Genomic DNA, 21,506 nt, shown 5'->3' on the forward strand with positions numbered 1-21,506 from the left:
TTTTCAACCAACTTAACACAGTTTTGGCCATTCTTGCAGGATATTTTTGCCTCACAAGTAACCAATTGTCATTTACGGTAAAATGCTTTTCAGGCAATTTACAGATAGTAAGACATTTGCACAAATTTGGACCTTGGTATCAGTCAGAATTCGGTTTCAGGATTCCCATTAGATACCCAAAACTGTGCATGCTCAAGTCCCATTATACAGAATTCCCAGTGGATGCCTAATAATGTGGATGCTCAAGTCCCATTATATAAAATGGTGTCAAATTTTCATTTTAGATTATTTAAAATACATTTCTAGACCCAGGAATCTGTGGATATGGAGGGTCAACTGTACTTTTCACCAAAGTGTCATAAAATAAGTGAGGTAACCCTTGCATCAGTAACCAAAAACATTGTGAGCTTTTTAGGAATTACAGTTGGCTTTTTGTATCCACAAGTTCTGTATCATCCAGAACTTGGAAATGCTTTAAAAATATTGTTAAAAAACAAATTTTGATTTTTCCATTTTTACGAAGGTATGTATGTATCTTTATAACAGGATTTGAGCATCCAAAGATTTTGGTATATATGAGAACATTGGTACAAAACACCAGTTAAGAAGCGCCCACTGTATTTGATAACTTCTTCCAAAATGCATCTAGTGATTTTTTCCTTTCTTTCATCAACTTCTATTTTTCTGAAGATTCCTGTTTTGGTGGCCAGATTCATAAAGCTGTACTTAAAAAAAAAATGTTGGGGGTTGTATGTGTGAGACACTTATCTGTTCTCGCCTTTTCTATATTTTTTGTTGCTCATACAAATTTAATAAAGGATTCAAAAGGTATATAGTTGTGTTTATTTTACTTGCAGTAAGCAGCTTACAACTGACCAAGCTTGAGATGCCTGTCGATCAAAACTTACATGAGTCAATGAAATACAGCTTAGTTATACAACTGCTGAGAAACCTTAATGAGGAGCAATTTAGGACTAATATTTAGAAATTAGTACAGGAGATGTTTAGCAAAATAAAATGTTTTTGTGTTTACAGTGTGTATTCTCATATTTTATTTGATTTCAAAATCAAATAAAATATAAATTAAAATCAGTATTGTTAAAAAGAACAAATAAGGATGCATCTACATTGTAGATTCAATGCAGTTTGATACCACTTTAATTGTCATGGGCCAATGCTATGGAATCCTGGGGTTGTAGCTTGGCAAATCACCAGCATTTCTGGCAGAGAAGTTTCAAGGCCTTGCAAACCTACAGCTCTCATGGTTCCACAGCATTGAGCCATGAACGTTAAAGCAGTGTCAACTGTGTTAATTCTACAGTATGTATGTACCCTGATAGAGTTTGGAAAACATTTTTGTCACAATGGCTGGAGAATTGTGGGGGTTGCAATAAAAAAAAATTGCTCTAAAAAAGTCTGTAAAATGTTGCTGAAAATATAACTCCCAAGTAAATGTTGCACAGATCATTGTAATATCAGTCCTTTGGCATTCTTCTTTACTGTCAAGCAGAGTGTTAATCCTTTCCAAATAGTGAAAAAGTTCTCAAGGGTGCCAACCCATGTCCCTGAAGTAGATTCAGCAACTTGGGAAGCTCTTCTAAATTTCAGAATAAAACCCACATCAGATTTACAGCTGCACCAACATGGGAATCACCGGTTACCATCATCAGCCATTGATTTTCCCAGGCACTGTTGCTTTCCAGATTGCTGATTGGCACTAGATTTCCTGGCAGCTCATTAAAATGCATATGTAAAATTAGGGCTGCAATCCAGTCTTCAATGACCTTGCTGGTTTACAACTGAGTTTGTTGGGCATTTTGCTGACTTTCAGCTGTTTTTTCCTTTTCAAGGCTCTCTGTTCTAGGAGAATTCTTGGATTCTAGGTATTCAACTACTTCATATAGGACCATGGACACCACCAGTACAGTCAAAACAATATACAGTTTCACATCGACACGTAAAAAGGTGCTGTAGCCAAAGGCAATGACAAATCCCAGTGATTCCCACAGACGATAATTAGCAAATGCTGCTTCTTTGTGCTTCTCAAATAAAACTCCATAGAGAGCTAGGGAAAAAGATAAAACATTGGTTAAAGTGTTAGGTTAGAAAAGCTAAACCCTGACACTCATTTATGTTTATAACAGCCATGGTTAATGCCCTCTCCTAGAACAAGGTCTTCCTACAATAAAGATATTTTATTACACCTACTCTTTGTACCAGGGAGTTGCTTGGAATCTTATCATGTTCTTGCTTCAATCAGTCTATACTTTCTGTCTATCACTGAAAATGAATCTCTCATTAGACAAGTAAGATGTGGTCAGAGACTCTGACTGAGGAATATATTTGTCTTGAGGAAGAACCTCATATTTCCTGCTCTCCCTGGCAGTTTAGGCTAAGATCCAAAGGCACAAAAATTACGTGATGTTTAAAGCAGCATTAGTAAATGTTGGAGACTAACAATAAGTCCCAGATACTATAGGCTATATATAAGACAAATGGAACTGGCAAAACCACTACTTCTGAATATACCTTGCCCAACAAAATCTGATGAAATTCATGGTGTTGCCATAAGTCAACAGATGACTTAAATAGATATGCGCACATGCACATATCTATTTAACACAGCTAGAAAATAAAAATGGGCGTTGGCACATCTCTCCTGACATTCCTTGGGTTGATTTGGATCTAGGGTTGGAGCTGTACATCTGGCCCAGGGGAAAGATTTGTCCAAGGAGGTACTGGACACCCTTCTTGTTCATAACCCAAGATTGCATTGCCATATGTCAATAAAAGCTTTCCCATCATCAAATCTTTCCTTAGGCTGAATATAAAAAACTATCATGGCTGTGGTGGAATGCATAGACTGGGGCATCTTGACAAATGGAAGTTTCATAATAACAGTTTATTTATACCCCACCACCATCTCCTCAATGGGGACTCGGGGTGGCTAACATGAGGCCAAGACCAACAATTACAACAAATCAAAATAAAATAAATACAGCAAATAATAAAATTAAATGAAATATAAACAAAGCAAATTAAGACAAAATCAAATACAGGAAAGGAAATAAAATAATAAAAATGTTTACAGCGAGCTGGGCCAAGTTAAAAGAGTAGAATTAAAATATAAAAACCCTGGGTGAGATGGATGAGTAGGGTAGTATGCCTGGTGGAGGATTTCAAGTGGGAACATCAATGGGGTGAATATCATTGAAGGATGAGATAAAGTGCATCCATGGGCATATTGTGCTGACCTGGTCATGATGTGGGGATTGTATTCATTCCTCAAAGGCACACCGAAATAGCCAGGTTTTTAGGCTCTTCCTAAAGGCTGCCAGGGTGGGTGCTTGCCTAATCTCTCCAGATAGGGAATTCCAAAGTTGAGGGGCCACCACGGAGAAGGCTCTCTCCCTCATTCCCACAAGTCACGCTCTCGGTGGAGGGGGAAGCAAGAGAAGGGCCTCCCCAGAGGATTGGAGGAGTCATGCAGGATCATATAAGGAAATACGGTCACTAAGGTAGGCAGGTCCCAAACCATTCAGGGCTTTGTAGGTGATAACCTGCATCTTGAATTGGGCCCGGAAAATGAGCAGCAGCCAGTGGAGCTCCATAAACAGGGGAGTAGACTGTTCCCAGTAATTAGCTCCAGTTAACAGTTTGGCTGCTGAGAGCTGGACCAGTTGAAGTTTCCGGGATGTCTTCAAGGGCAGCCCCACGTAGAGTGCATTGCAATAATCCAGTCTAGAGGTAACTAAGGCATGGACCACCATGGTCAAATCGGACTTTACGAGGTATGGTCGCAGCTGGCACACGAGTTTTAATTGTGCAAAGGCCCTCCCAGCCACCGCAACACCTGAGCATCAAGCATTAGCACTGAGTCTAGGAGGACCCCCAGACTGCAAACCTGTGCTTTCAAGGGGAGTGCAACCCCATTGAGCACAGGTCACCACCCTATACCCTGATCAGGCCTATGATTGACCTGGAGGACCTCTGTCTTGTCAGGATTAATCTTCAACTTGTTCACCCTCATCCAGGCCATCACAGCAGTCAGGCACTGATACAGTATCAGAGGGGCTTCCTTGGATTTAGGTGGAAAGGAATAATAGAGTTGGGTGTCATCCATATAGAGATGGCACCGAACTCCAAAACTCTGGATGACCTAATCCAGCAGTTTCATGTAGATGTTGAAAAGCATGGGGAAAGAATGGAATCTTGCAGGACCCCACAGGTCAAAGGTCAAGGGTCCGAGCAGGTATTCCCCAGCTTCACCAACTGGGAACAACCCTCCAGGACTGTATAGACCTGATCAGCATGCCCTTTCCTTAGTGCACATTCAAAACTCTTTTATACCTGTCATATGCATGCACACTTGGACACAGAGGTAGATTGGGAAAAACTGTAAATCATGTTATTGAAGAGCAACTTTTCCAAGCTCTATTATTGATGTAGTAAAGGCTTACCATTGGTTTGTGTCTGCCAGATAGCATCAGCCATTCCCCAGATAGCTGGCAATATGAAGAATACAGCAAGGTGCTTTGGGTGAGGTTTCCAAAGCAGGAATGTTATTATACAAGCAAGGTTGAGCACTGCACCTGTTTGGTAGGAAAGAACATCTATTAAAAAGTTAATAATATTGTAAAAATAAGAATGGCTCAGCTGCATTAGATCATGGCCCTGTTTGTTCATCATTTCACTACCTATTGGGGCTGCCCAGGTGATTCTAGAAGCCAAGAACAGTTGGCCAATCCAACCAAGCCGCTTTGAGCCCCCTTTGGGGAGATAAAGCAGAGTGGTGGTGGTAGTAGTAGTAGTAACTCTTTTGATAGGCAGTGTGATAGGGAAAGCTGTGTTAAAACACAATAGTTCTGTGAAAGACTAAAGGCAGCTCGTGTTTCTCTCAATGGCCAAACAGAAGCCTAGGAAAAACTCAGAAGCAGGTCATAAGGACACATGTCCTTTCTAAACTTTGGTCATGCTAGATGAGGTTCCTGTTCTTTGAATTGGCTGCCTTTACACACCTGTGCTCACTAACAAATATTTTGTAAGTTTCCACAGATTTCCTGTTTGTTTACAACATCCATCCTCTCCTTGCCTTACTCTGATTGACAGCCATTTTGTTATTTTTTCACTCTTTTCTAGACCATTATGTGATAGCCCTGAGTATGTATTTGGTGGGGTGCGGGATGGAACTAGTTGTTATTCAGCCCCTGCCTTTCCAGTGTGAGTACTCTGCTCAAGAGATCCAGTATTACCACTCATACATTCCCCAAAACTTATTTCCCATTTAGCTTTTACATACCCAGAACAAACAGAACATTCCGACCAGTGAACTGAGAAATCTTTCCAAAGAACATGGAAGAGAGAGAATTTGCACCAGCAAAGCAGATCATCACATAGCCCACATAATTTATCCCAAGGGCACAGGTCACAAAGGACTAGGGAGAAGGGAGAGAAACAAAGAGGCACAGTATAACATCCTATTGATAGTACTGCTGGCAGTAGTTTGATTATCCTCTTTGAAACTGAAAATGCTTTGTAAGTCTTCTTACAAGTTCTGGATGAGCATTCATTTAATGTAGACATAATCAAAAACACTATTCCACATTGTGCTCTAAAGTCTTTGTCTTTAATATGTGCCTATTATGGTATCTTGTTGATGGGAAGCTTCCCACTAGAGTGGAAATCATCGATCGGCCAGATTGCAAGCTATTCAACTGCAGTAGACTGAAAGCCAAGACCAAGGTCACAACATCTGTTAGAGAACTCCAATATGCCAATGATAACGTAATCTATGCACATTCACAAGAAGACCTATAAGCCACTCTAAGTACCTTTGCAGAAGCATGCAAGAAACTTGGCTTCTCATTGAACATCGAGAAAACCAAAGTTCTCTTCCAGCAGTCGCCACCCAATCCCTCTCTAATGCCAGGAATACAGCTTAATGGTGTAATATTAGAAAATGTTGACCATTTCCGCAACCTTGACAGCCATCTCTCCACAAAAGTCAATATTGACACTGAAATACAACACTGCCTGGGCTTTTCAAGTGCAGCATTTTTCTGAATGAAGCAGAGTATCAGGACATCTATAGGGATACCAAGTTGCTTGTTTATAAAGCTATTGTCCTCCCAACCCTGCTACATGCTTGTTGGAATTCAGCCTGTGTTTGTGTTTCAAGATCACGGTGCTTCTGATGTGGGAAATGATGAGGGAAATGATTGCACTGAGGGTCAAAATGGATTTTTTTTGGTCAATAATATTCATGCAGAGAATGCCCAGTTCAAAGGGCAGTTTCTCATGAGAATGTTCCTGCAGGGCATAGGGATGATGGTTTACTCCCTGACTCTATGAGTTCCCAAGATTTGGGGTTTGAAAACAACTTGCCACCCGGAGAAATTAATAAGGAGCAAGATATGGAGCTCATAGATAGATGGCTAGAGTTCATCCAGAATAGACAGCTAAGTTAAGTGCTACGTCGCACCTCCAGGCTCCAAGAGATAAGAGCCCGGAGCGATAGCCGAGGAAAGTGAAACCAGTTTCTGAGTGTTGGGATATAAGGTTTGCCTCAAAGGGAAATTGTTAGATGAAGCATCGTTTCAGAAACCTAGTTCTTATTCCATGGAAGCCTTGCTCAGAAGATTCATGATAAGGGTACTTGTTCATGGTCGGACTTCTTGGTCTTTTTGAATTTGATTACAAAAGTCTGGACATTGTCTTTATACTTGTTAAACCCTGCCTTGGATTGTCTTTGTATTTTGTTGAATTCTGCTTTGGATTACTTTGTTCCTGCTGATCTTTTTACCTTATTGGAACTTCTCTGCTTTCTTAAAAGCATATATCTTCAACTGGCTTTTTTAAAACTAAGCTTCAACAAAAAGGATTGCTTTTCCTATCCATCATGTGGTGTTTTAAAGTCAGAGGGTTATTCCTGTCCTGGAGTGCAACAATGCTTGGGAAACATGGACTGTCTACAGACATCACACTCAGCTCCTAGAATGATTCCATCAGTGTTGCCTCTGAAAAATCCTACAAATTACTCGGGAAGACAGGCAAACAAATGTCAGCTTGCTGAAAGAAGCAAAGACCACCAGTATTGAAGTGATGCTCCTACGCCATCAACTCTGCTGGACTGGCCACTTTGTCCAAATGCCTGATCACCATCTCCCAAAGCAGTTACTGTACTCTCAAGTCAAGAATGGAAAACAGAATGTTGGTGGACAGGGAAAGAGATTTAAAGATGGGCTTAAAAACCGTGGCATAGACACCAAGAACTGGGAAGCCCTGGCCCTTGAGCGCTCTAACTGGAGGTCAGCTGTTACCAACAGTGCTGTGGTATTTGAAGAGGCACGAATGGAGGGTGAAAGGGAGAAACATGCCAAGAGGAAGGTGTATCAAGCCAACCCTGATTGGAGCTGTCTTTCACCTGGAAACCGATGTCCTCACTGTGGAAGGATAGGGCTCCACAGTCACTTACATATCTACCACCAAGAAACTATATTTGGAAGGCCATCATACATACATAGATTCAGAACAACTATTTCATGAAGAGAATTGCTTCTTTCACAGATGTCAGCTCTATCTCATTAAAACAAACAATCTCTATATCACATTGTACCGATGCAGTGTGAAGCGGTAATATCAAGGTAGAGGGATCAACCATTCATGAATATTTGTGGTTATTGCTTTTCCTTATCCTTTCATGACAATTCTGCATTTCATAGGCAGGTTAATGCTGCTACAGGACACTGTCACTAAATGTATGATGGGGGGGAGATGTATGTGTTTTGAAAAGGGCATTGCAAATGGTTTGGGATATGAATTTCTTTCTATTTTATGGTTTCAGTCTCTTGATTCCGATTCCTAGTGTCAGTGAGTTTATTCAGGAACATAGATCTCTGAGTCATTCTTACCTTGGTGTAGTCACCAGCAAGAAATCCTTGTTCAAAACCACTGTACATGGTCAGTGGAATCAAGAGGCACTGGCGAATGTCTTTAAGTTGCCGGAATGTTGCCAAGAAAGTAGACCAAAAGGATGGTATCTTCTTTACTTCATTCTCCTTTAGTTGAGCTGAAATTGGATCTAGAAATACAGCAACTAAAATCACAGCAAACACTCCGCTGCCTGCAAGATGAATGGATATGTTTGAATGAAAACAATTTTAAAATGAGTTGAGTTATTTCTATTGCGAGCTTAGTCAAAAAGTTTAATCTCTACCTCTGAAGCAAATATGTTTTATGTATTGTCAAAGGCTTTTGTGGCCGGAATCACTGGGTAGTTGTGTGCTTTCCGGGCTGTATGGCCATGTTCCAGAAGCATTCTCTCTTGATGTTTTGCTTGCATCTATGGCAGGCATCCTCAGAGGTTGTGAGGTCTGGTTGTAATCTGCAGTGTGTTTCATGTTCCTTGATTTGTGTTTGGGCACTGCAGATAGATACCTACATAAATGCCAACCATCACCCAAGTCAAAAAAGAAGCACAATTAAAGCCTTGGCAGACTGCAAAAAAGAATCTGCAAACCTCACCTCCTCCAAGGTGAACTCAACCACCTAAACTCAGCTCTAGACCAATTGATACTTCACCACAGACATTAAAAGAGCTGCAAGACCAAGAACAAGCCATGAGAGTAAAGACAAAAATCCCCCAGAGGAAAAGTGTTCTTACCAAACCACTGACCACATATAGAAGCTGATGAAGAAACACAACCTACAAACTGTCTACAGACCCACTAAGAATTCTCTCATTTTCCCAGCATGAATCCAGCTAGACATTGGCTCAGAGAGGCTTCAACATTGGAGTTTTCCCATATTGAAATTTCAGTTGCTTATCTGGTTTGTTGCTATTCCACAAAATTCAAGGACCAAGTCTAACAAATAAAGAATGCACACACACACACATTTCTTAAAGCAGTGCTCTTACCCTGAGATTTTTGCTCTGAAACTTGGCAAGCATAGTGATATAAATACTATGGGAAGCATTTACCTGTGTAGATTCCTAGCAGTATGTAGATAAGGCTTTGCGTTGGTCGTGATGAATTTGAATCATCTGATGTGATGTTCATGCAGTCTGCTGCACCACAGCATGCCAGAGCAGCTTCTGAGATGTTTGCTAGTCCATTTAAAAAGTGAAAGGAAGAGTTTCTGAGTATTCCAAATACAGGAAAAATCAAGACCATAAGTGCAAATATTCCAAAATAGCATAATGCCAATTCCCAAATTGTGACAGAAGAACATTGAGGTTTCTCAGAATTTTCTCAGGATTCTCCTCTCAAAAAAAAATTATAATGTTGCATCTCCTGGGGGCCACAAAGTCACTCCTCTCCCTTGGTTTTAAAACATAGTAGATTCCTATGTAATTCCATTAATTTTAAATTATAGCCACCCATTTTATTCTAGACAGCAAGACCACCTTAACCATGGGGTAGTTGAAACTGCTGATATGATCAAAAACCATCAGGCTAGCTGACTTTCAGTCCCAGTATACCATATTGTGTTGGAGATCTTGAGATTCCTAGAGAGGTATGAGCACAGGGATTTGTTGGGTTCTCCAATACAATTCTATGGTCACTTCCTGGGAAAACATAACCTAGAAATGCCTAGACAACAGTAAATTCCTAAAAAGAGATTATTTTTAAGCAGAGGTAAGTGAAACCATGAATATGGGTACTGTCATTCAGGGGTTCTTACTGTATTTATCTATATTTTACTTTTGTTTGGTGTCTGGCCAAATACCAAGGATGATATAAGATTTCCCCAGATTCCAGAAGATTGAAATATCAGGAAGAAGAGTCCAAAATACTGGTTAACCACATCTCTTCCAAGTTTCCCTGCTTTCTCAGCATATGAGTTGCCAGCAATGGTGAGGTATGTGCACTTAGCTGACCAAAGGGGTGCTCCTCCCAGCCCCAAGATCATAGATGTAGGGATCAGTGTATACCTGCCAAAACAATAAATAAATAAATAAATAAATAAATAAACATGCCTCTTTCTTTGAAGCAACTACCTCTTTTAAAAGAGATGCCACAGGTAACATCATGCTATCAAAGTGAAAAGAATTACATATTTTCTGTTGTTAGATAGGATTGGGATATATATGGTCCTTCAGAGCTTATTGACAAAAGCTCCATCTACATTGACCATTTAATACCAGTTTCAAACTGGTATTGCCCCATTCCCAGTTGTGCTGTCCAGCCACAGAGGTGATTGAAAGCACCACTATGTGTGACCACTATGCAGCTCTGAACTGGTCTGTTTCATACCAGACTGGAGCTGCATTATGCAGGATGATCTTTCCTTTGAGATTGAGCTAGTTTCCCACTGTGATTATTTCTACCTCAGACACTGGGATTTCCAGAGGACCCCAACAGCCCTCAGTGGATGTTGCAATTGCTTAGAATTTGACTAAAGTGCGATCCCTCACTTTCATTCAGGCATGAATGGCTGGGCTTGGGAACTTCAATAATGTTATGGTAGGTCCAGTAGTAAATGCTTCTGCATAGCACAACAGAGCACATGGAAGCACTACACCATGCCACACGTATGTGGCAGCTGTGAAATGACAGCCATAATGAGAATGGTGGCTCACTGTGTATAGCATATTTCCACACTATTATATCTTTTTACAGTGACATAACAAAGCATCTTGTGAATCATATGATAGAACACCCAACAGTCTTAAGTAAACCCTTGAATATATAATTCAGCTTAACTGGATATAGTTTATGTATTTTGCTTCATTTTAAGATAAACTTGTGTGTGTGCATACACACACATGCACGTGGCAACAGAACCTGATATTCATTGGTGGTCCCCCAATAAAATATTCAGCAGAGTTCACCTTGCTTAGTGTTCAAAAATAGATGCCATTGGGGTATTTAGGCCATCCCGGATGACCCCTGCTGATTCCAGAGAGCCAGAAACATTTCCAGCCTTAAAGTATCTCACTTGTCATCACCATGATATTAAGATAAAATGTTAACATCTTCTAATCATATAAAATTACCAAAAAATACTTTGAGCTCATATTTTCTTCTTCCAGCTTCTTCATATGGTTAGACATCTGGTTGGAAGCTGGTTGGTGAGTGCCAATTAAAGCAGATCTACTGAATCAGTTGTTAAACATTGAGTCTATACATAGCTAAATCCAACTGAAGGGCTTTGCCTGCTCTCATCAGGGCCAACAAAGAGATTTGGGCTCTGTTTGTTTACTAAGTATCCAAGCCTTTTCATGCTGGAGTTTACGCTGGCCGTGACATAACAAAGCATCTTCTGAATCATGTAATAGAACACCCAAGTCTTAGTCTTAACTAAAACCTTGAATGTATGACTCAGCTTGAATGGATCCATTCTATTCTGCTTCCTTCCTTCCACTAATTGAGCTGGAAATATTTTCCCTAAATTGCACTTCAGGCCTCTTAGGAAGTCAATGACAAAAATTACCAGCTGGCATGGAAGTTGCCCAAGGAATATGCAATGTAGCAGCACATGGAGCCTACAATTGTCCACTTGCATCCAAGCTTCTGAATGAGGATGGGTGGGAGAAACATGGAGGACAGGATCAGCGCTGCATAAATGACACTCAGAGAAGCAACACCCAGGCCTTCTAGAGAATGGAGACTGCTCTGTAAATACAAAACACAATGGATGCAGCAAGAGTGAGCAACACATAGCCCGTGTGGCACGTACAATCTCTGCCTCCTGCTTTGTACCCCCCTTGCCCCCATGACATTGTAAAATTGGCAGTAAAGATGACTGCCACCATGATTATTCCCAACATCAAAACAGGAGTAGGTTCTTCCCTTCCCTTCCCACTTCTTTTGCTGGTGGTGGACAACTGCACATCCTGGACCAATCTTATGGGGATTTTCCAAACATGCCAAAAAGCAAAACTGGAAGTGGCAAAAAGTCCACTTCCATGTTTGAAAAATTGGTTACTTTGGGAAGTTAAAAATGCACGGGAAAGCCCTGCATCTTAATTAAGCAGCAAGTCATGAAGGAGTACAGGAGAACAGTCTCAGGAGGTCCAAGTGACCACCCCTTTTTTACACCCCAGCATGATGTCCATCCATACCTTATATCCTCCTGTGCTACAAAGATTTATCACCGTAATTATAATGATTATGTCTCCCAAAAATCCAGTATTACATGCACAAAAGGGTGTGTGCCTTTGTGATTAGGTCTAATGCACTCCCCTGTCCTTAAAAACACACCCATCCTATTTTACAACAATAGTTGTTTGACTGTTGGGGAGACAGACAAAAAATTAGGACATCCAGCCTTTAAGGTTCTTTCTAGGGCCAGAAGTGGCATTAAGGAGAGTCAGTCCATTTCATGGAGCACTTGGAGGTGTCAACATTACAAAACGCAGTGGAATTGTTGTTGCTATAGAATCTACCAGTTTTGGAAGACACTGAGAAATGAGGAAGAAAAGAGGATTTCTTCCAGTAGCTGAGTATCACAGGACCTGATTTATGTGAGGAATTTCCAGTTTCAAGCCTTTTCATTTGCAAGAAGTGTTGGGACAAGCCATTGCTTGCAACACTCGAATCAGTTTCCTTGTTAGTATGTCCTCCATTGTCCCAGTTTCCAAGAACAGTTCAGATTAATCCTCTGCTGTCTTACTGTTCCTCCCAGTTTCTGTCTACTCTCTCACTTTATTTTTTTTCTTTGCTTACTTTGATGGCTGAAAAAGTAGTTTGCACTTATTTAACTGAGCAGGGAGGACATAATCTTGTCTTTCTGAGCAAGTTGAGGCAAAAGCAAGGTGCTTCAGCCTCTCCTAACTAGTGTGATCCCTCTCATTAATAACTTTAGCCATCATGACCACACTATGATGTTGTTCAGACACACATTTCCCTGTTTTCTTCTGCTCTCAAACTTCCAGAACCACTGTGGAAAGGACAGTGATGGAATATTGACTTGTCCCAGAAGGACTCTTGCATTCTGGTGGTCCTTGGGCATTTCTGGGACTGCCTTTCCTTATGATATCCACCCACAATATGATGTCACTATATCTCCTTCAAATATATCACTCCCAATGTATATTCCAGAGTTAAATGGGCCATCTTCAATGAAGCACCTAAAATATACCTACCTGCAGGCTCTGAAGTCCTCCATAAGCAGTAAATAGAAATAAGAATCCAAATGAAACAACCAGGATATTCTTTAAATTCTTTTCCATGTTGTGATTCACAGATTATTTTAAAATAAAATAATCTCTTCGTTGAAGTGAATAATTCCAGATGGATTAAATCCAGGCAAAGGGGTCAGCAACAGGAGCCAAGATCTAGCTTTGCTTCATCTTAAATGTAAAGGAGTCATGTTAGTCATTTGGATATCATCCAGTGAACTGAAAACATCACAGGGAATTTGTTACTGATTCACTTGCTCAAAGCATGGATAAGCTTTCACAGATTCTGATTGCAACTTTATCTGCCTAATTGCTGCCCTTGCAACTCAATTACAAAAGTCTCTTCCAAGAGTGAGGAAATTATTTTCATTGCTCTTTCGTCACATAACATGCCCCCTTCACAGGAAACTGGCACAGAAAAAGGCATGCACGTGTAATTTAATTTGAGGTGGGAAACAGTTAAGGTTAAAGGGTAAAGGATTGCTTGCAAAGCTCCACAGTAATAGCATGTTGTAAACTAGGGGGGTGTGGTGGCTATTAATAAACCAGTGCAAATTTGTGACAGGATAAGAGGAGATAGTCATTGTTGCTAACTAACAAACACTGTGAATGCACAGCATGCAAAAATAAGGAGACTTTATGTCATGGCAGATCTGTTTGTAACTGATGAGGAATTATCATTGCTATTATTATGGAAATATGTTTACATGCCATCCTAGCCTCCCTAAGCAGGGACTTCCAAAGCCACCATAAAGCAGCCCTTTCCCTTTTTCCATCCAAGCTGGCCTGAGAAAGTGGCAAGACAGAGAGCAGGGTCTCTCCAAACAACCTCAGAACGCTAACAGGCTCGTAAATATCCCGCACCAAAGCCATATAGGTCTTCATAGCACGTTAAATAGTGCCAGGATACAAACCAGTAGATCTGTTATAACAAAGGAGTTGTACACTCCCTATAGCCAGTTCCCAGTTAGCAATCTGAATGTAGCTCTTTGGGACAGGTGAAGTTTCTAAACATACTTAAAAGGCAGACCCCATAAAGCGCATCACAGTATGTTGGAAATAGCAGCCTTCTACAAGCCTCCTATACTAATTATTTGTTATGTGTATAATTGAGATTGCTTACTATGTTGTATGTATGTGTTGATGTGTATTTTCCCTTAACTCAGCGTTTCTCAACTTAAGGGTCGGGACCTCTGGGGGGGGGGGTCACAAGAGGGATTCAGAGGGGTTGCCAAAGTCCATCACAAAACACGTACAGTGTTCCCTTGCTGCTTCATGGTTCGCTTTTAGCAGATTCGCTGATTTGCGGGTTTTTGAAAATATTAATAAAAATATTAAATATTTATGTCCAGTAGAAGCCAAAGAGGCCAGGGACCCTGGAAGTGCGGTGGTCTGAGGTGTGGCAGGGAAGGCCTGCCTCCTTGGCTTCCACAGATCCTGGAAGTGCGGTGGCCTGAGGCACAGCGGGGAAGGCCTACCTCCCTGGCCTGCTGCTGCCTGCATGGCTCTGGAGGCTCTGCGGAGGCCAGGGAGGCAGGCAGGTGCCCTTGGGATGGACCAGGAGGCAGGTAAGGAAGCACAGGTAAGAAAATAATATATAAAATATAAAATAATGTATAAATATCAAAATTAATATGGAGTCCCTACTTCGCGGATTTTCACTTATTGTGGGTGGTCCTGGAACGGAACCCCCGCAATAAGTGAGGGAACCTTGTATTTCTTATGGTCTTAGGAACCTCTTTGGCAGAGAAGGCTGAAGATCTCTCCACCTGTTCTTCTCTTCCTTTTTGGAAACCCACCAAAAGCCCTCCTCTGCTGTGATTGGCCAGCTCTCAGCTGGCCTCTCAGCCAAGGGGAGGGCTGCTGCTCAGACTCTAAGTGGGGAGGGGAGAGCAGGCATGCTCACTGCATGGCACCATGGAGCACATGTGCAAGTGAGGGAGAGTGTGTGAGGCTGGAAGGAGACTCATGCCAGCAAGTCCCTTCAAGGCATGAGGGTTCTGTGTGGGAAGTTTGGCCCAATTCTATCACTGGTGGGGTTTGGAATGTTTGTTGATTGTAGGTGAACTATAAATACAACTCCCAAATGTCAAGGACTGTTTCCCCCCAAACTCCACTGGTGTTCACATTTGAGCATGTTGAATATTCATGCCCAGTTTGGTCCAGATCTATCATTGTTTGAGTCCACAGTGCTCTCTGGATGTAGGTGAACTACAACTCCCAAACTCAAGGCCAATGCCCACAAAACTCTTACAGTATTTTTTGTTGTTCATGGGAGTTCTGTGTGCCAAGTTTGGTTCAATCCCATCATTGGTGGAGTTCAGAATGCTCTTTGATTGTAGGTGAGCTATAAATCCCTGCAACTACAACTCCCAAATGACAAATACAGGCATATTTGTGCCAAATTTGGTACAGTGAATGAAAATATGTCCTTCATGTCAGATATTTATATTATAATTCATAACTGTAGCAAAATTACAGTTAAGAAATAGCAGTGAAAATAATGTTATGGTTGGGAGTCACCACAACATGAGGAATTGTATTAAGTGGTCGTGGCATTAGGAAGGTTGAGAAAGACAACCTTAACTGTATGTTGTTAGAGGTTGGTGGGAGGGACTACAGACCATGTGAATCAAAAGTCAGTTGGAGTCAGTTAATTCAGTTAGAAGTCATTTGAAGCTTGAGTCAATTGGAGGTTAGAAGTCAGTGAAGTCTGTAGATGTCAGTTAGAGCAGGAGTATAGTCAGTATACTGCTGTGAGATGTTAGTTAATAGATGTTTGCTGTAAATGTATAGTACAGTATAGTACAGTCAGCAGATGTATAGTACAGAATACTATAGTATAATTCACTTACCATAAGTATAATTAGTATAATAAGTATAATAAGTATAATTCAGTTACCATGAAACTAATAAGCAATGTATCTGTACATTAAATACATAAAGTTTGTAAATAAATCAACTATGTTAACTTTTAATGAAGACTACTTATTTTTTAGTCTCTTGAGAGCAAGATTTGAAAGCAATATATTTTATGGGAGAGTAGATGATATATATATATTTGGGCAACTGAAATAACACTTCTGAAGATCTGCTATATATTTTATGCATTGACATATCTTTGTTCCTAACAGTTCAGAGAGATATCCAGGTATATCAGTCTAACAGTTGAGAAACCTAAATTGCCTTGCATGAATACTAGTGGATATTTAAAATCACCACAAAAATGAATGTATTGTGCAAAAATAAGACAGGTTCTCGACAGATATAGTGTGGAAAGCACACTTTAAGACCTACAATTTTCTGTCAAAAATGGAAAGTTGAATCAAGCCGTTCTTTCCACTCTACTATACTTTCTACACTCAAAGCCTAGAAAAATTACTTTTCTCTGACTCTGTGTGTGTATGTATTTGTGTATGCCTTCAAGCCACGTGTTGATTTTGGGCAATTCTGTGAATTTCATGGGGCTAAGGCAAAGAATTCTCACGTGCTTGATTTGCCAATTTCTTCCTCTGAAATATAGCCTATAACATCTGGTTTTTATTGCAGGCTCTTACCCAAATACGAACCATGGCAAACCTTTAAACAAGCCTTCCAGGAAACTTATGGCAACCCAAACTAAACCTGTCACATAGTTTTATTGGCAATGTTTATTCAGAAGGGGGTTGCATTCATCTCCCCTTGAAGCTGAGAGAGAGTGACTTTGCGAAATCCCCAGTGGGTTTCAGAAATCGAAGCATCATATCAGAGAGAACTCACATCACCTATTCTTCATGGGGAGCAGGCAAAGAGGAAGGAGACCTGTGAGAGCAGGTGAGACCCCAGAGAAACATGGCAAGGCTATGTGATGGAGGAAGAGAATGGTTGTGAAGAAACACATGAAGAAACAGGAAGTTATCACAAACATGCTGCACTTAAATGCCTCAAGAGTGCAGTGCAATACACTTTTAATGCAACCCCCCTCAAAGCTGTAACTATAACTCTAGGAATGTTGCAATGTTTACTTTAGGATGTTTTATTTTTTTAAAGAAACCTAGAAGGGATCCCATGCTAGCAGACTGAATGAAAACCTCTTGAGGTAAGATAAACCGGTTGAAGAAAAATTTGATACAGAAAGCCAGCCAACTGGACATTCTGTATCAAATTTGTCTTCAACCGGTTTATCTTACCTCAAGAGGTTTTCATTCAGTCTGCTAGCATGGGATCCCTTCTAGGTTTCTTTAAAAAAATAAAACATCCTAAAGTAAACATTGCAACATTCCTAGAGTTATAGTTACAGCTTTGAGGGGGGTTGCATTAAAAGTGTATTGCCACAGGACATTCCTGTCAAACTAGATCTTGCCAAAGAAGATTAGCATGGTAATCTTGTTGTTCACATAATATTGTGGGTGTTTGTAACTTTTCCATGCCTACATCTTCTTAATATTAACTTGGAATTATCTTGCTAAAGCAAATCCTTGCTCCACATATCCATTATTTTCCCCATTTAACTTTTTTATTCCTTTTCCTGAGGCTGTTCAGTCCACTACTCTCTACACTGGCTGATAAATGTTTCCCAGAGTAGTCCCTTGGAAGAGTATAAAAAGGAGGAGGAGGAGGAGGAGAAGGAGAAGGAGAAGGAGAAGGAGAAAAAGAAGAAGAAGAAGAAGAAGAAGAAGAAGAACAACAACAACAACAACAACAACAACAACTTTATTTTTCTACCCTGCCTCCATCTCCCCAAAGGGACTTGAGGTAGCTTACATGGGGCCAAGCCCAAGGCAACATACAATTAAAAGCAGAACAATAACATATTAAAATAGCATAAAACTGCATAAACAATAATAAACAAGCATCATAAGCAACATCAGAGATAACCTCTAGACTCATTTTTTTCTCTTTTTTTGGAGGGGGAAAGGGCCAATATGCAAAACGAATCAAAGGATAGACTGATCAACAAGGTGGACAGAACATATAGTAGAATTGGAATTGAGCAATTAAACAGGATCATTTCAGCTTAACTTTAAAATGTAGTAATCAAATATAGGAATTTGAATTCAGGTCACTGTTAGTTTAAGTATAAAAAATTAAGTATAGAAAACTTAAATTTTGGAATTAGGGCCTCGTGTACACAGACTACTTAGGCTAGTTCTGAACCATCTTGGAAGAAACTGGTGTCACTGTGTGGGTTATTATTTTTATATTTGTGGGACAGGTTTGAGGTCAGGATGGTGATACATTAGCCATGGAATGTGCCCTCAAAATAGTTCCAGTATCTGCAGAGAATCTGGTGAGATGTCCAGATACTCCTTGGAGGCACACAAAGTACAACAAAGAAGCAGAAAGTGAGTTATAAGTGGAGGCATTCAATAACCCATCTTATTTACTTATTATTTATTTATTTATTTACTTTATTTGTATACCGCACTATCTCAGCCCGCAGGCGACTCAGTGCGGTTTACAACAGGTCAATATACAAGGTGCACAGCATTAGCATTAACATTTAAACAATAACTGAAGCAACTAAAACAATACAACAATACATCAGTAAATCAACATGACATCAATACATCCATATAACTAATCCAACACGTCTCATCAGTAAAGTCATGATCCGATCTCCTCGTCCATTATTCCAAGTTCCAAATTCCAAGTTCCAAACTCAGTCAATTGATTGCACTGCTTAATTGAACGCCTGTTCAAAGAGCCAGGTCTTCACTCTTCTCCTGAACGCCAGCAGGGAGGGGGCCGATCTAACGTCTGCGGGAAGGGCATTCCACAGCCGAGGGGCCACCACTGAGAAGGCCCTGTCTCTCGTCCCCGCCTGCCGTGCTTGTGAGGCTGGCAGGATCGAGAGCAGGGCCTCCCCGGACGATCTTAATGTCCTAACTGGTTCATAGGGGGTGATGCGTTCGGACAGATAGGTCGGGCCAGAACCGTTTAGGGCTTTAAAGGCTAAAACCAGCACTTTGAATTGTGCCCGGTAGCAAATTGGCAGCCAGTGGAGCTGGCGCAACAGAGGAGTGGTGTGCTCCCTGAGTGCCGCTCCTGTTAACAACCTGGCTGCCGATCGTTGGACCATTTGTAGCTTCCGAGCCGTCTGCAAAGGCAACCCCACGTAGAGAGCGTTGCAGTAATCTATACAGGATGTAACCAGTGCGTGGACTGGTTACATCCCGTATAGGCATTCTATTGGTCACATGCTGCACAGCTAAGTCAGGGGAAAGTCCGAAACAACCCCCCTGAAGTAATTATATATCAGGCACCTGACCTTGAAGTAAACACATCCAAATTTGGAAGTTAAAACATGCGTTAGAGCATTGGCTGACCAACAATTTGCATTTTGTGAAGTCAATTTTGCTTGATGTGGTTTACATTGCAACCACTCTGCACACATTCAAGGACAATTTTTGGACTTTCCCAACCTAGCTTAAATTGGTTTAAGCACTTTAAAGAGAGCTGCAGCACACTTTAATATGTGTAAGACAGCTGCTGCAGTTTGAAGTTAGCTTGAAACTGCCTGATATGACCAGTATAGACGAGCCCTAGAAGTCCCAGAATCCCCAAGCCAGCATAGTCAATATTTTCCAGCCATGCTGTCTATAGGACCTGTACAAAGGACTGAATTTGGGGTCTCCATGTGAGTCACCCCTGGGAAAACAGAGTTCTGTAATAGATCACAAACAGAAAGATGTCACAAAGTGTAAAATCTAAAGCAGATTTCCTGGACTTAGTGTCCTCCAGATGAGTTATACTACAATCCCCATCCTTTCTGGATAGCCTGTTGAAGAAAATGAAAGTTGTAGTCTCACAATTCTGAAAGCAGCAAATTTGATAAAGCTGACCTACAGTCTTTTGCAAGTGTTGAACAACATGTTCTCATTTTCTGTACTTCCCATCCACATGGCAGACATCGGACATCTCAATACAACCTGGCACATTACCTTTGGAAAGACTTCTCGCTCGCTGCAACCATACAAGAGTGGTGATATTAGATCTCCTGATAGCAATTCTGAGGAATTCTGCTTTTCAGGATTTTGCAGCCTCCGTTCAATAGAGGCTCAACATCACCAATTCTTATGCATTTCGAAACGAGTTAGAACATGTTGATGTTCTGTTCCACAACTAAAGCAACAATGAGCATCAAAAGCAGATTGACAAAATTATATTTTGCATTACCCTCTTACTGGAACAGTGTGTCATGCTTCCAGCTTCCGGGCTACACCCTCAAATAGCTAGGGCAAACAGGATTGTGTCACTGTAATGTCATTACCTCATATGTATAGACAGAAAGTTTGTCCATCTGTGAAGGAACAAAGTATGATGGAGATAATTATAAATTCACTTTGCTTAGGAAGAAAGACATGGTCTCACACATTATTGTCTTCCTATATTTCTCCTGCACATTACCCCATATGGCTTACTGAGTTTTTAGCAATGCAAGATTGAATATGTCATAGTAAGGACAGTGCCTCACACATTTTCATATAATTGCAGAATTGGAAGAGACCTCTAGTTGATTCAGAAAAATCATGAGAGATCCTGTTCAAAAACTAGAACATTTCTTACAGACAAGATGTTCCATCTAATGTTTAGGTTGAGCCTGTTTTCTTGTAATTTAGTCTATACTTCAGTCTTACCTTTAATCTATATTTCAGTCTTTGAAGCAACAGAATACAAAATCGCATAATCTTCTATTGCAAAGCCCTTCAAGTATTTACACACTGCCAACTTATCAGCTCTAGGGCTTTTCTCCTCCAAGCTGAACTTTGTGGCTTCTACAATGGACACACCTTTGTTAATAAAGTTGGATTATATGGCGCTTAATGCTGGTGGCAAGGCTGAAAACTTTGAACACTTTTCCCAAAACTGCAAATCCCAAGAATCCATGGGGTAGAATCATGACAATTAACATGAAAGTTATATTTGTCTACTATGAAAGGGCTCAAGGACATCAGAATCTCCTTGAAACAGTAGAACTGTGCTTCTTGATCTGATTGTCCTGCTCTAGTTCTCACAAATTTCAAAAGCAGGAGTAAACATTTACAGTTTTCTCTATAAGGCACAAGCAAAGACGAGCTACATGTCTTTATCAGGTCTAAAGATGCTGACCTGTCTGTTTTGTGCAAATATCAAATAAATTTACCAATAATAGAAGGGGATGCATCTACATTTCCTATTGCTTTGGAAGAGAACTACGGCAGAGCCACACATTCTCAATTTCCCTCTTTAGACACACATTTTCTCAATGCTAACCCTTCCCTCCCAAAACTGAGATACTAGCTCATAACTTGTGCAGAAATTATATATAATCATCCAGGCAAAGAGACTGAGACTATAATTAAAGTGAACTAATACAAACAATCTTTATTATAACAATAAAATCTAATTCAAAAGAAAT

General features: G+C 40.5%; 1 protein-coding gene across 1 annotated transcript; it reads right to left on the reverse strand.

Annotated features, from left to right (window-relative positions):
* Positions 1-276: 276 nt before the first annotated feature.
* Positions 277-20,230, reverse strand: LOC132762081 (protein unc-93 homolog A-like). Its single transcript, XM_060755080.2, has 9 exons — positions 20,050-20,230; positions 13,091-13,297; positions 11,437-11,618; positions 9,705-9,934; positions 8,981-9,106; positions 7,911-8,122; positions 5,300-5,435; positions 4,461-4,592; positions 277-2,065 (listed from the first exon to the last, which is right to left on the reverse strand). The coding sequence occupies exons 2-9, from the start codon at positions 13,175-13,177 to the stop codon at positions 1,794-1,796; spliced, it is 1,377 nt and encodes a 458-aa protein (XP_060611063.2). The 5' UTR covers positions 13,178-13,297; positions 20,050-20,230; the 3' UTR covers positions 277-1,793.
* Positions 20,231-21,506: the final 1,276 nt, after the last annotated feature.

Source organism: Anolis sagrei, chromosome 1, assembly GCF_037176765.1.
Source record: "Anolis sagrei isolate rAnoSag1 chromosome 1, rAnoSag1.mat, whole genome shotgun sequence".
Lineage (NCBI taxonomy): Eukaryota > Metazoa > Chordata > Lepidosauria > Squamata > Dactyloidae > Anolis > Anolis sagrei.